This window comes from Fusarium tjaetaba (genome assembly GCF_013396195.1).
Source record: "Fusarium tjaetaba strain NRRL 66243 chromosome Unknown NRRL66243_c0000008, whole genome shotgun sequence".
In the NCBI taxonomy this organism is placed as follows: domain Eukaryota; kingdom Fungi; phylum Ascomycota; class Sordariomycetes; order Hypocreales; family Nectriaceae; genus Fusarium; species Fusarium tjaetaba.
The window spans coordinates 37,414-51,953 of record NW_023501204.1 but is presented as its reverse complement, the minus strand read 5'-3'; the positions used below and the strand labels follow the sequence as shown (position 1 = coordinate 51,953).

General features: G+C 47.5%; 5 protein-coding genes across 5 annotated transcripts; 3 read left to right on the top strand and 2 right to left on the bottom strand.

Annotated features, from left to right (window-relative positions):
* Nucleotides 1–445: 445 nt before the first annotated feature.
* On the top strand, nt 446–2,080 carry FTJAE_126 (STB5-SIN3 binding protein; the record flags this gene model as incomplete). The annotated part of the gene is made up of 1 exon (XM_037345662.1): nt 446–2,080. The coding sequence occupies one exon, from the start codon at nt 446–448 to the stop codon at nt 2,078–2,080; it is 1,635 nt and encodes a 544-aa protein (XP_037212729.1).
* A 500-nt stretch (nt 2,081–2,580) lies between these two features.
* FTJAE_125 (uncharacterized protein) lies at nt 2,581–2,922 on the bottom strand (the record flags this gene model as incomplete). Its single annotated transcript, XM_037345551.1, has 2 exons — nt 2,581–2,628; nt 2,680–2,922. The coding sequence occupies 2 exons, from the start codon at nt 2,920–2,922 to the stop codon at nt 2,581–2,583; spliced, it is 291 nt and encodes a 96-aa protein (XP_037212728.1).
* A 5,193-nt stretch (nt 2,923–8,115) lies between these two features.
* On the top strand, nt 8,116–9,623 carry FTJAE_124 (ferric reductase; the record flags this gene model as incomplete). The annotated part of the gene is made up of 3 exons (XM_037345441.1): nt 8,116–8,397; nt 8,451–9,095; nt 9,159–9,623. 3 exons carry the CDS (start codon nt 8,116–8,118, stop codon nt 9,621–9,623), a joined length of 1,392 nt encoding a protein of 463 aa, XP_037212727.1.
* Nucleotides 9,624–12,924: 3,301 nt separating this feature from the next.
* On the bottom strand, nt 12,925–13,236 carry FTJAE_123 (short-chain dehydrogenase; the record flags this gene model as incomplete). Its single annotated transcript, XM_037345330.1, has 1 exon — nt 12,925–13,236. The coding sequence occupies one exon, from the start codon at nt 13,234–13,236 to the stop codon at nt 12,925–12,927; it is 312 nt and encodes a 103-aa protein (XP_037212726.1).
* Nucleotides 13,237–14,026: 790 nt separating this feature from the next.
* Nucleotides 14,027–14,440, top strand: FTJAE_122 (uncharacterized protein; the record flags this gene model as incomplete). Its single annotated transcript, XM_037345221.1, has 1 exon — nt 14,027–14,440. One exon carries the CDS (start codon nt 14,027–14,029, stop codon nt 14,438–14,440), a length of 414 nt encoding a protein of 137 aa, XP_037212725.1.
* Between the last annotated feature and the right edge of the window lie 100 nt (nt 14,441–14,540).

Below are 14,540 nucleotides of genomic sequence, written 5' to 3'. Positions count from 1 at the left end.
TCATCCCTCATTAATAACATCATCACCACCAAGAACTCAGCCCGAAAAATGTCAGCCACCGATGACGGCGAACTTCCCGCCGTGTTCGAATCGGCCTCAGCTTACGACACGCACTCAGACAGGGACACTGACCGGATAAGATCGCCGCGTCGTGGCCTCAAGAGGATATCGGCAGCGTGCCAGAGATGTCGCCGAAGAAAACAAAAAGTACGTGTGTTACCACATTGTTCTCGGGTCGTCGACGACATAATGAACTGACTTTTGCTGTGACCAAAAGTGTGACGGCAGACATCCCGTATGCGGGGCTTGTGCTGCTGCAAATGTGCCTTGTGTCCCCTCAGATCGTCTCGTTGTCAAGGTCGACAGGGAATGCGAGTGCGACCACCTGAGAGGCCAGGTAGAGCGCCTGAAAGACCGGGTGAATGAGCTGCAGACACAACTCGCCATGCAATCAAGACTGCCCTCCGAGGCTCGGTCTCAGGAGAGTCATCTGCAGATAAGATCTGTCGCCGATCGCCAAGAGCCCGATGGCTCGGTTGGGAGTTTGGAGAGGGGATATGTTGGACGTATGCTTCTGCCAACTTTTAGGGGATTGGGACCTAACGGCGCTTCCGAGACGGGGTTTATGACTGGTCCTTGGCAATTGTGGCATGGGCTGTCAGCCAGTGAGACGCCTCCGACCGCCACGTCAAGCACGTTCTCGCTTCACCGAGACGGCCTCAGCCTGATTGAAGTATTCTTCGATCGTCGATGGCCGCAGTACCCGGTCCTTCATCGCCCATCGTTCATGGAACAGCATTACATACCATACTGCAACGGTCAAGTCAGGAGCAGACTGTCCGCGTTTGAAGTACACATGGTTCTCGCGATTGGAGCATCGGAAAAAGCACGAATCAGCTCAGACGCACCAGTATCTCACGAGGTCTTCTTCGAGGCAGCTGTGCGTGATCTTGACGCGGTGCTTTCAGCTGATGACCTCGACTGCATTCGCTGTCTTTCCCTGCTCTGCCTGTTCGGCAGCAACGAGCCGCAGTCGGTCAATTTGTGGTACACCGTTGGCATGGCGTTGAGGCTTGCAGTAGGTATCGACATGCATCGGGAGGAGAGCATGACCAATAAGACACTGCTAGATGCCGAGATGCGAAAACGGTTATTCTGGAGCTTGTACACCATGGACCGAAGTGTCTCAATCTCTCTCGGCAGGCCATTGGGTATCCAAGACGCTGATATCACGATACCCCTGCCATTGGTCCTCACCGATGAGCAAATTGCCGGACCTGCAGAACAAGCCATACCGAATATCCTGCCCGACGTCAGAGATATGTCTGCATTTCGTCATATCGTCGAACTGCGTCAAATCAACGCCGGAATCTACTCGGCCCTCCACTCAGCAGGCGGCACAAACCTCGAAAGCCGAAACCTCGACGCCATACGCCAACAGCATTATACCCGTCTAAACGCGTGGCTTTTATCCGCCCCGAGATACCTTGCGCCACTATCGATGTACCAAACGCCAGAGTGGTTTCAAATCGCCTATCACCAAGCCGTCATCAACCTCCATCGCCCATCTCATGCATCGCCGGTCAGCAGCGCAGACGCAATTCGCTTATGTGCCGATTCATCCATAAGCCTAATTAGCTGCTACAACGCTCTATACGCAAAGAACAAGATAATCTACACGTTTGTGGCGCTGGACTCACTATTCATGGCTGCTGTTACGATGCTGTACTCCATCAGAGCAAGTTCCGTGGTTCGTCTCGAACTCACAAGAGAAGTCGTCGAGGCCAATATTGAAACTTGCGTAAGACTCTTGTCCAAAATATCACACGGCAAAAAGGTTGGTGAGAGGAGTACTCAGATCATACGGAGATTGGGTAATGCAACGCTGGCAATTTTCGACAACACGTCACATGCCGAAGGCGAGATTGACACAGAGTTCATGTCATGGTTTGGAGTAAAAAGTCAGAACCCACCGCCTCGTCAAGAGTATCCTACGCCAAGCATCGACACAGCCTGGAACGATCTATTCGAGCATGGATACGACCTCAACAGTTTTCAAAACGTGCACTTGCTGCTATAGGTCAGAGCTGTAGTTACGCTAATTTTAAGTTGTTTCTTCAACGGTTATGGATGGGCCGATTGTCAGGGATCCCTGGGTTACATTCTGTGATTGAGTTTCGAACTCCGCCGCATCCGTCAACGGCATTGACTCATTGGGTCCAAGTTTACGAGAGCATGATGAGCAGAATTGAGGCTTGCTAGAACGATGATGTTTGTGTTAATTTAATCAGCTCTAATCCTTGACTGAGAGGAGTTTATGTGATCTGTTTGAGTTTGTTGTTCTTGTCATCACCATTCACAGTCAATAGCAGGTTCCGTAAAGCAAAGTATAACCCCTGTATGTATATTCAACCTCAAATTAAGGTCATCGAAGTAAATACAAACATCAACACTGCCTATTAACATGTGGAGTAGCTGGCATAGGCTTTCTCCATCAGATCCTCACACCATATGTGCCCCAATATCCAACATTCCAACAGGCTACTCCAAGGAGTAGGCCAAGTCGCCGGAGCGTGTCACTTAGAGAACCTTGACACAGTTGAGGGCGTTGATGTTGATGAGAGCACCCTGGAAACAGTTAGTATCAAATCTTGTTCTCCCTTTTCTGGGGTTACTTACAACAGCCAGAGGGGAGTTAGACTGGCAACAGTAGGAGGTGGTGGCGCAACCGGCGCCAAGAACCTGGACGAGGCAGCCGAGGCCGTTGCAGCAAACATTGGAGCTCTGAGCAGAGCAGGCGGGCTGGTTGTTGCCGTTGTTGCTGCCGCCAGTGCGAGGCTCGACCTCGTAGTTGCCGGGAGCGGGAGCAGCGATGGCAGCGGCGGCCATGGCGAGGACGGAGGCGATCTTGGTGAACTGCATTTTGAATGGAGTTTGAGTTGGAAGAAGTTGGTTTTTGGGAGTGAGTGAAAGTGTTGAGGATGCTGTTGGAGATGCTGATGAGTGTTGATGAGGATTTTGAGTCCAAGAGGGAGGATGATGGCCTCTTTATACTTGACGATTCGCACCAAAAGGGTTGACTTCCCTGATCAAAGACCTGTCTCCCTGACTGTACGAGATTACTCCCAAGCCATAATGCTACGTGACGATATTCCGCATCACACATCTCAGCTGAGACCAGTCCATAGACTTTCGAGCACCGGAACTCGGGGCGATCACTGCACCGGTCTGTGTCTGTTGGTGGGGCTCAACTCATCCTCCCTTGGTCTGTGATCTTCATCATCCACTCGGTACCTAGCCGGGACGAGGGAGAGACCCATGTTTACCCTGCTCAGATCATATTTTTGTTTCTCTTTCCTCTTTGTCACGGACTCAAATTTCTGACAGGGATGGTTGCATTGTTTCAATATACTTTTTGCATAGCAGTACGACTCTAACTGCCGATGCCCGCTAAGGATTTTAGAATTGTAGGGCGAGAGTCCGCTCGTAAATTTTCAGGCCAACGGACGGCCCCGGTATCTTGGTTAGCGCCCGCACTATGGGGATTCAGGGCATCAAGTACAATTTCAGCTAAGAATAGGACAGAGCTGTTGCAGTGGTAGCTGAACAGTGAATTGAGATCAATAGAATCCAATTCATTGACAACAAAACAGCAAAATTACATCGTGACACTGCCTTGGCTGTCCGGACATTTGCTCCGTGACCAAGACGTCGCATCGTCATGGGTCCAGACGCGGTTCCGTGTCTCCCGCGGCAAACTGCAGTGATTTGATCCACGACGTCCAAAAGCAATACACTGCATTACTCTCCAAAGCTGAAATATTTGAGAAATCACAGCATAAAACGTTGAGTGTAGTGGATTGCTAGTTTGAGGCACAAGGGTGTCCTGGTAGCCACGTCGTCAACGACAACTCCAAGCACCCGCATCAAGCGCCCTCATTTGCTCTCCCCTCCCGGTCCTTGGCTGAACTCCAAAACGGGGCCGCAGCCTAATATGCAGCCACAATGAACGGGGGGGCTGTTTAACCCGCTGTAAACTTGGCATAATTACTTCTTTTTCATGACCCGCACAAGCAATGTCCTAGACCGAGACAGCCACAACAACCACGCGTGTTGTGTTCCTGGCTCAATTGTCTTAGCTGCCGTTACTCGATCATGCAGCGATCGGCAAAAGGGCAAGTCTAGCCCCCAGAGTCTCACCACGATGAATCAATGTCTTATTGCCGATAGCCCGGTAGGGAGGGCTTAGACCACGGTTTTAATTGGACCCAATTGCCGGAAGTCTCAGCCCGGTGGCTTGACGCCGATGATCAGTGCTCCTCATGGGACGAAAATACCCAAAGGGCAGAATTAGCTGATTGAGCGTTATGCGGAGAAGAACGCAAGGGCCAGAACGAGGGCAGAGAGCGTTACATCTGCCGCCTGACTTTGGCACAGCGCACTGAACTATTTTCGGCCTTTACTTTTTCCTGCTGAAGATCGCTCCTCAACGCGGTAAAGCGCTCTCGTAACGCTTACAGGGAGAAGAACCCCAAACAGGCTCTGTTGGTCCAGAAGAGAAAGTGGAATGTATGCATGTGCCGCAGCAGTACCTCACTCTAGCCCCAAAGAATTACAAGACATTTCTATCAAAGACGTTAACCACTGAATGTGGCAATACTGACATGCGTTTATTACCCCTGCCACGAGTAGCCAAGCCCGTTGGGATGTCTCAGAGGGGCAATGTTCATAAAAGGCTTGGTTTACGAAGGGGAATCGCTGAGGGAGGTGAAAACAAGAGTGATCTGCACTTTACATACTCTGATAAGAAGTTCCGTGTTTTTACGGAGTTTGTATTACCACTCCAAATATCCACCAGCCTCACGATTTGTCAGTCAGGCTTGACTCGGTCTGATAGTCTGTCTGCACGCGATGTCCCTACTGCCCTCCTACTCGTTACCTGTCAAAGGGACCCAATAGGGTAACAGAACCTGTTCAGCCACTTGCTCGAATACCTAATCTCTTGGAGATCACTACCTATATTATCACTAAATGTTTCAGCTCCTTCAAGATCTGCAATATGCAGAATGGCTTTCATCGGCGTACAGAAATCGATATCAATCTTTTACCATAGTACAACGTCGTATTGACCGAAGTGATCGTCGATCGCCACGACCTTGAGGCTTTGGCTTGTACGACGGGGTGACAGACCAAGGCAGGCAAATTGAATCGGTGTGATGACACGGTGATACAGCAGTAGTTCTTTCCGAGATGGAAGGCCTTATTTTCAAGCCTCAGATTAGATCACAAACCTCAGAGACGCAGAATCTTGTTTTTTGTTAGTCACCTTCCGATTTGTCGAGGTCTCGTGACGGTCTTGAGGACTATACATGAATCATGATCATGCATCGTGTGCTGATGCCTGGACTTTCTTGCCAAGACCATGCACCTTTTTCCAACCAGCCTCGAACCGTCAAGATTGTCACTTGAAGCTAACAAGGGTGAAGCTAGCTGAGCTCGTATTGTAGATCTCATAGTTGCATTGGACTCAATGTTAATATGACTGGCTACCTCGAGAGGGACTAGAGTTCTTGCCGGTTAAAACCACATCACCAGAAAGGAGGGAAGAGGTAAGAACTTCTGGTGTGCAAATGGAATGAATGAGATACAAGGATCATGGATAAGATTAGTTTGTTGTCAATGGAGTAGTGGCAGTGGATATATGGGGACTTGGAGCTAATGCCAGGAACTTCATCGCGGCACCAAAATGGTTTTTGATCTCTTCCAAGCAGACTGAAAAAAAAGGCATTGAAACTCTCTTCAGCTCATCTTAAATAGTAGAGCTTTACCATAAGGTGCTTAGTGTTTCTGACACTTAGACTAGCTATCCGGAACATTTTTGCTTCCCCAACTATTAGCCGCCTGCAGATGTCCTTACGGCTTGACCAATTGCCGAAGCCTTTTTGCTTTTTCTAAGTGGTCTAGACTCTACTTTGCAGCAACTATCCGCTTGCCTCGTTCCCGGCGGGAGCTCCCGTTGCTTTGCGCACGCCACACTCATTTCGCTTTGTGGCCGCTTTGTAGACAGCCCACTTTGCACAACTCGCGAGATCCCGAAGTGGTATGACTCTGCGAGCGATGGCTCATTGGCCTTCCGTCCGAGCTTATAGAAAACTAACTCTAGGCACCAATGCTGAAATACAACAACCAGGCAAGCGTAAAGCAAGAGCCACGTTAACTTCGAGGATAGCGACAGTGAGATGGACTGTATCGGACCATCGGGCTCACAAGAAGCATACTTGTACATGAATGATGGGATTTAAGTAAAGTTCTTTGCTCAGGGAATCCTCCACGAGCAAGGCATAAGATATAGTGAGAAGTTAGTATAGATCTCAGCATTGAGATAGACTCTGTTAAAAAAGTGCGATAATCTCATTGAGTGAGGCAGCCATTGCTTGTTGTAGTGCTCAAAATCCTTTGTAAGACTAACTCAAGCATCACTTCGACTCAATTGCCCCTTCTTTATTTATCATCCTGTGAATTTTATTATTGAATCCTACTGAAACCTACGAGAAGAAACACCAATCTTCAGAGACCCTCGTTGATATTCCACTACCGATTGACTATCTTCCATAATGCTCAGTCTCTTGTACCCTGATTTGACAATCTTGGGTATTCTCAAAGGTAGACCAGGGCCACTTGAGGAATCGATTTGCCTCACTAAGGGACTGAACGCACGGTGATGTCACGAAAGGCGTGGCGTATTGCTTCTCTCAGCTCTTCAAGCTCTAACATGCTTGCGACATGCGTTGTCCCTGAAGCATCTGCTATACCGTGAACTATGAGATACGCGAGGGCTTTTCTCTATCTAGAATTTTAGAACTTGAACCTCTGTTGAACCATGCTAAAAGGAGACATGGCAATACAGCGGCACTCAGATCCAACGCTGCTGTGCCTCCTTAGCCTACTGTTCATGGCTTAGCTTACGAATTAGCTGACGCTTTAGCTTACGAAACGATATTCTCCGCCCCAGTTTCTAGTCCGTCTTATCAGTTAAAGCCTTTATCTAAACGAAAGCGCGTCTGGGGAAACGCGTCGGATGACTGACTGTCTTGGACATGCTGCCACCTAAAACGACCACCTAATACATTGTGGCTGAGAGCTTCAATCAGCCGCGATGAACCTATCCCAAAGCTAATACATTATTTTGACCGAGTTGCTTAGATCTATCCTGCAGGATATTGATTGAACTTGCCGACTAAATAAATGAATGAAGTTATGTGATGGATACACAATCAGTCTACAAGAATCTCACTTCATAATACGAACACTATGATAAACATTTCCCTGATTCGAGGCTTACTCTTGAGCTCTCGCCTTTACGTAGAGGCCGTTCAGACATCCTCTGATAAAGTCGTGACATCGCTTTGAAACGCCTTCTACTATTGGTCAGGGGAAGACCATTTGGCGATTAGGATAAAAGTCCGGAATGAGCTTTAATGAATTAGAGAAGTGAGAAAAAGGTCAAGACGCGCAATCGGGGCTCAGGGTGATGCTAGTGCTTATTGTCTTCCATATTTATTTAATCGGCAAATTCAGTGAATATTTCGCAGGATAGATCTAAGCCACCCGGTCAATTTCCAGAGTCGGGCTTTTTGCTTAAAGCCCGCCTCCGATAGTATCAGATCGCGCAATGCTAAAAATAAAGAATTGAAGTAAGCTTAATTGTTTATTTTCGCTATAAAGGGCTCTTTCTAGACTTGAACTCTCTCGATATTATATCATTCTCTTCTCCTCTATCAAATTAGACCCCGAACCCCAAACACCAACATGAGAAGATATCTCCAAGTTATGGCCTTGATTGTCGCGATACTCGCCTCCGCGGCAGTTAGTCTGGTCATGATACGCTTTCCTTGCTATGCCACTGTGTGCCCCGAGGACTATTTCTCTTTTGAGACGCGTCTCCATGTCGTTGTTTATTATTGCTTCCTGTCACTTACTCTTTGTCTTCTTGCCCTTCGTTAATACAGTCCTGCTTTTCGATCGTTTACCAATATCCGCCTGCTAGCTGGGGTACATCTCGTGGGTAACCGGTTCACTCTTGGAGAGACTTTCATGACCATATGGATACTGGTCATGACTTTTGGTCCGACTATATACTGGTTTCCAACACACTGGGATTTCTGGGGACGCCGCCTCAACGGTTTGAGTTGGGTGTCCGCCAAGATTCAACTTACCATTACGGGTGTAACGGGACATTATGCCGACGGCCTTCTTGGCCTTCTGATTATACCTGTATCGAGAAATAGCCTTGTTGGACAGGCATTCTCTGTGCATCGCGGCACATTACTTTTCGCCCATCGAATCATTGCTTATCTGTTCTCAATTGCCGTCGCTGCGCACGGGATTACATACATTGTGAGCTTTCAGCGCAACATTGTCGTTCTTTTGCAACCACTGACGTGATCTAGGTCTATGCTACGGATGGTAGCAGCGAAGGAGATAAAACCAAGGAAGAGGCTTTAGCAACAGGAAATCCAACAATGACCTTATCAGAGAGTAAACAAAGAAGCCCCTGGTTCGTGCAGACCACATACACTGGAATCGCTGTCTTCCTGCCGATCTTGGCCATCCTCGTCACTTCACTCAAGTATATTCGTCGCCAACACTACAACTTGTTCTACTACACTCACGTCATTTGTGGCATTATAATCTTTGTTGCATCCTATATCCATGCCAGTACCGACTTCTATCTTCTTCTCCCTGGTTTGTTGTTGTGGGTAGGAGACTGGGTGAGAAGAGTATTTTTCGGAGAGACCAATGGATTGAGTACAAAGACCGTCGCCACCCTCGAGAATGCAGGCGGTAGCTGGATCAGAATCTCGCTTCCTGCGAAGAGCACCCCACAACAGATCATGGAGAAACCCGTACCAACCTCCGAGCCCTTACTGTATTACTATCTCAATGCTCCGGCGGTTAGCAAGTTCCAGATCCATGCTTTCACAGCTGCCGTTTCGGCTTCCACTAGTCATGGACAAAGATTCCTGATACAACGAGCGAGCGGCAAGCCTAGAAAGAGACTTGACAAAGAATGGACCTGGAAGTTGGGAGCTCTGGTGCCCAATATCCAAGACAGCCGAGATCTGGAAGTTTGACTTGAGGGACCTTATCGCATCAAGGATGCCGGCTATATCAATGCATCTCACATCCTGTGCATTGTTGGCGGGACAGGTGTTACGGGAGCTCTTAGTCTAGCACGTTGGTGGCTGGACGCTGGGCCTGTGAGTAGTCGGTTCACCTTGATTTGGACCGTGCGTACCAGAGACTCAGTCGAAATCAAGGAGTGGGCAGATCTCGTGGATGTGGCAAGTACCAACAGCAACCTCGACATGAGGTCACATATAAGCTCTGAAAATGGGCGCTTAGACACTGCCTTGATACTTAGGGACGCTTTTGAGGCGCGCGACGTTATGGCAGCTGATTCTCGCGGAAACGGATGGGTCTATGGCGCAGGACCTGACGCATTAGTAACGATGACTGAGCGATCATGTATTGAGGTACGAAAGGATCTGAAGAGGAGCAGAAAGAGTGGCGATCAAGGAACCTGGGCACTGAACGACTTCTCTTGGTATTTGGAAGCCTAGACTCTACAATCCTACAAGAGACTGAATGCAACTTAGCCTTGATCGAGACAACAGAGCAGGTCTCTTCTTTTATTTTAGATACCAGACAAGATGAATCTTATAGATTGTCCGTGGTGCCCAAATGAACCTTCTCTATGTGGTCATAAGATCATATTATAGTCTCTCATGCGTTGTCTTGCCCCCCGAGTGCCTGTAACAATGATGGCAGACTCTTGTATCTTGCTTTCACCCCATCGATCGTAACAGAACCGGACTACACATACAACGGCGCGCACAGCCATGTCTTTCTCTTGCCTCAGTAAAAGTGTTGAGGCAAGCATGATGAGCATATTTCCCGACGTCGATCTCCCTCTTTTGATATACATGATGGTCGCCAGCCAGAAACTGTCGCATGGCCAAACAGTACAAATATCCGATCTGACAAGCGATCATGTCAAGATTGTGGCCAAGTTCAAACCCGGTGTTCGTGGAAATTGGCAAGTACATTCCATCGCAATTCGGCGAAACATCCTCATGGATGTATTGAGCAATTCATTAAGTTTCACCTCGAATGACGCCACCTATATTGAACTGAGACAATCTAACACTGAAGATGCGTCTAGACGTCTTGCCAGACTTCCAATTATTAACATAGGATGTGATATGAGCTTCGAACTTCTAGAGAACGGTCTTTTGAGTCCCTTTACACTTCAGAGGCCCCCGGACCACCTGCAACTGGAATGCCGTCCTTCTGGCGATCTTAGCTTATGTTCCGGTCAAATATAGAGCTAGAACATCTCGTAATTCCTTCATGAACAAATTCGACCATCTCATCATCATATTCATACTCATCGAGATCTTCCATTCTGTAAATTCCCAGTGGTGATATGTCTATCACAGTTGTACCAGGAAGTTCCAGGGAACTGTGATTTGTACCATGGCTTTCAGAACTGGTAACTGCAGTAGGCCCGGTAGATCCAAAACTTTGGCTGTGTCGTGTGAAGTGATCACCGGGCTCAACAACAGGTAGAATAATCGGTGGTATCTCAGATTCCCTGTCGGTGGGTCGTGATCGATCCCCAGGCCGCGAGTGTAAAGACCCAAAGGTTGAAAGACAACATGCTGTAACAACTAATCCTTGTTCAACAGTTGACCACATCGCTAAGTCTATAGCGTTCCCTGTTTTAAAAATGGTTAACCGCTAATTGGGCAAGAGGAAGGGTATAGGGCATACAAAGAATGTCAGGACTTTTCAGTTTCACAAGAGTAGGCAACCGCGCAATCACTGCTATAGAAGACCTAGAGCAACATCAGCACGATGACCTCAAAGTCAGTACGCGAGAAACTCACACACAACCCATAGACATAACAGGGATAAGTAATAGCTTCTTTTTCATGTCAAGCTGTAGGTTCCAAATTGTATAAGTAGACAGAGTTGCAGTAACCAAGTCTGATATTATAGCCGCTACACTGTACAGTATAGCAGCCATAACCATCAGATCAATCTCAATGCATACTCCAATCTGAGTCTTGTCCCAGAAGTAAGAGACAGGGCTGCATTGAAATACAGTCATGAAAAACAGAAAGGTGCCAGAGAAAGTGGCTGCAGCTGTTGCGAAGTAGATAATTATTTGGTGGCTGCTCACGGCTACAGTAAGCAAGAACCAGCATACTGTAACCCTAGCTGATACAGTGGCGAAGTAGTAAAACAGGCAACAGAGCCATAAATACTGCAATAAGTTATTAGAAACGACCTGCAATAATTAAATAAGATCCAAACGCATGCCTACCTTGATGGCATTAAAGGCGTTATGTATCTCGATGTCTTGCAGATGCTGTCCCAGTCCATACTTAACAGCTACAGTAGAGAAGCTTGCACTAAGAGCAAAGAAAGACTATTGATTGTTATAAAACACCAGCTAACAAGCATCTGATATGTAACTTACAGCCGCAAGTATGATAAAATAATCATCGATAGAGAATTTCTTAACGACAAACAACCGTAAATAACAGCGTATTAACAGGGAGGTTAGGGAAATAAAAAAGAAAACACTATTAATAATAACAAGGTTATGTCCTTGGTTTTCCATCCTGTTACTGATTACAAGGTAATATAACACAAGGTAGGTAGTAAATATTATAGAAGAGATATAGGAATAATATAATTTTAAAGATAAGTAGAGCATTAGACCAGGGGCTCACTTAGCTAACTATAATTATAAAAAGCATGTATATAGAGGGGTTTATTATCTAAGCTAAGCATACACAGTGATGTGGATACATATCTACCAGAGAGCAAGGAAAATCTTTTTTTTTCAGCTTCTATAGATCTACTATCCTACTTAATAACCTAGAGAGCTGCTGATCGGAGCTGAGCGATATTCTCTCTTAGCCAATAGCATCTTGTAGTTGTTGTTGTTCTTGAGGCTTAGAGCATGATAAAGTTGAGAGACTTGCTCCTAGTCTAGAGTTGGCTTAGAACAAGGGATAGATATTCAAGGGCGTGGCCCTTTTGGAAGTAGCTACAAAGCTAATATTACGCTACTGCCTGGGCTGACGAAAGATCAATCCAGACTCTAACTATGCTCAGAGTAGTTAGCTCTACTGTTCACACCGAGAGAGATTAAGCAATCAGAGTCTTAAGAAGCTGGCGTAGAGAAACAGATAGGTCCATAGCGCAGGACCTAACGCTCTGGTAAGGCCGTGAAGTGATTATGGATTGACGTACGAAAAAGTCCACGCTAACTAAATGCCTTGGGCACTAGAGATTCTTTCCTACTACCTCGAAGCCTGAGCTCTGAGAGCTTAACAGAATGATGATGGGAACAACCAAGGCTGGCTCGAGGCTTTACATGAGATCTACATCTTCGTGCCATTTGAAATATAGATAACATGCATTTCATCGATTACTTTATGATTCCTGACTAGATATTTTCGAACTTGTCTACAAGCTCACAAGGGGGTGTCAGAAAACGTCTGACGTGAAGATCTAATTTTGTATGGTGAATAATGATTCCCGCGTCAGACGCTTTTTGACACCCCGAGGGCTCATTCCACACCTTTTCCCGTGTGGCATTACCCCCACGACCTGCAGCATGTATCCCTGTTGAGGAATTGGTCACGCAGTACCCTAAACCAAGTTCCAAGAGCTAACATCAGTCAGACGCGCTACCAGAAGGATGGGGTTTCGAGCAGCAAGCGTTTCTCGCCACCTCCCAGTCTGCTGCTGTATTAACTGGGATTGGTGGTCCCAGTCGTGAGTGGGCGTAGCTCTGCTGGTCTCCGAGCGCCTATCTCGCGCACAGCGAACACCTCTAAAAGCTCAGTGATTGGAGAGCGACTGGCCACGTCGATCCACTTCCTTGCCATTCAGGCTGCTAAAAATGCCCTCGGGGGCATCCTTCCCATCGAAATCGACTGCGTAGTGTATGCCACTCGATACAATAGTCAAGTTAGGTTTCGTGTTGTGACAAGCAGCATTCCCTTTGAGCTTCGGCAGAAGTAACAATGCCAACAAAGCCACCAAGACGATCGACATGACGTTGGAAGCCATCATGCTCTCGTTACAATTATCCTCTGAGCGCTCTCCAGAGGTGATACCCGCGCTTTTATCTACTTGGGGCAGCTGGGTCATTGTGTGCGCGGCAGATGCCTTGGCGCTGGCACAGATCGCGAGATCCAAGGGCTAGACTTCCGGAATGGCTAGATCACAGCCCGCAGACTCTAAAAGGACCCGTTTGGCGGCTTCATTTCAGTGGAGCGCACCGCTATGGTCAGCCCGGCAGCCGTCCACGTGATTATATGCCTGGCCGCTTCGAAGCCCGATCCCGTGTTTGAGCCAGCGACTATGACTGCCCTGCCCTGACGAAGACTCTTGGACGGAGGACCTTCCCCATGATCTGGTGCATAGGGCTTTGTTGCAGAACGACTCGCCATATAAGCGGCACTGCGGGCTTTGCCAACCTCCCGACGGCTTGTACAGATCTTCTAAGCTTAAGCAACTCTGACCAAGGTGCGAAGGAGAGAGAGGCCGATTTGCAAGACTCCGTATCAATCTTCAATAGATTGCCAAGTGGAAGAAATACGAATGTGCACTACACGAAACGCGTTCAGAACATATTGAGTTAGCTTCAAACCTCGGCAAATTAGGGTGTCGGCGGATCGGGGGTTTGCTAGTCCCGCTCGAACAAGATGGCCTCCAGACCATGCAGACCACAGAGCCCGCTTAGTCACCGGGATAAGATGGATAATACTTCTGCAAAAACACTTTCAAATAGAGTTCTAGACCAATATATAAGTTCACTGAGTAGGTAGATGCTAGATTATGAAAACCTTTATTTAAGTGAATAATACACAAAGACAGATTTTCTATCACATTCCCCCCTGCACCCTGCGTTTTAGCCAAACTCTGCAACCACACAGCCATGTCTCACTCACAAGCTATCCACCGATTCGTCGAGTTCATCAACACAGCTGATGCCACTATTGGCAATGAAGTCATCCACCAGTCAGCTGAATTCCACGTCCCTTTCGACAAAAAACCCTTGAAGGGCGTCAGCGGATATCTCGAAATGCTAGGCATGATGCGTGCCGCCTTTCCGGATATTCAGTGGAGCGTCGAGCAGATAATCACAGAAGGAGACAAAGTGGTGCTGCGTTCGAAGACCCGTGGCACCCAGACCGGTCCGTTCATGGGATTTCCGCCCTCTGGAAAAGGCTTCGAAATTGTTGGAATGAACCTCTTTACGTTCGCGGATGGGAAGATTGTTAAAGAGCAGGGGTTACCTGACCTATTTGGGATCCTTGTACAGATTGGAGCAGTTAAGATTCCTTTGTAGATGATGGGGAATTGTAGTGCAGGACAGAGTTGACAACACATTGGCAGCCTGGGGAGGGGTATAGATCCTATCTTTAGCTGTACCCTTCATGTGATCGAAG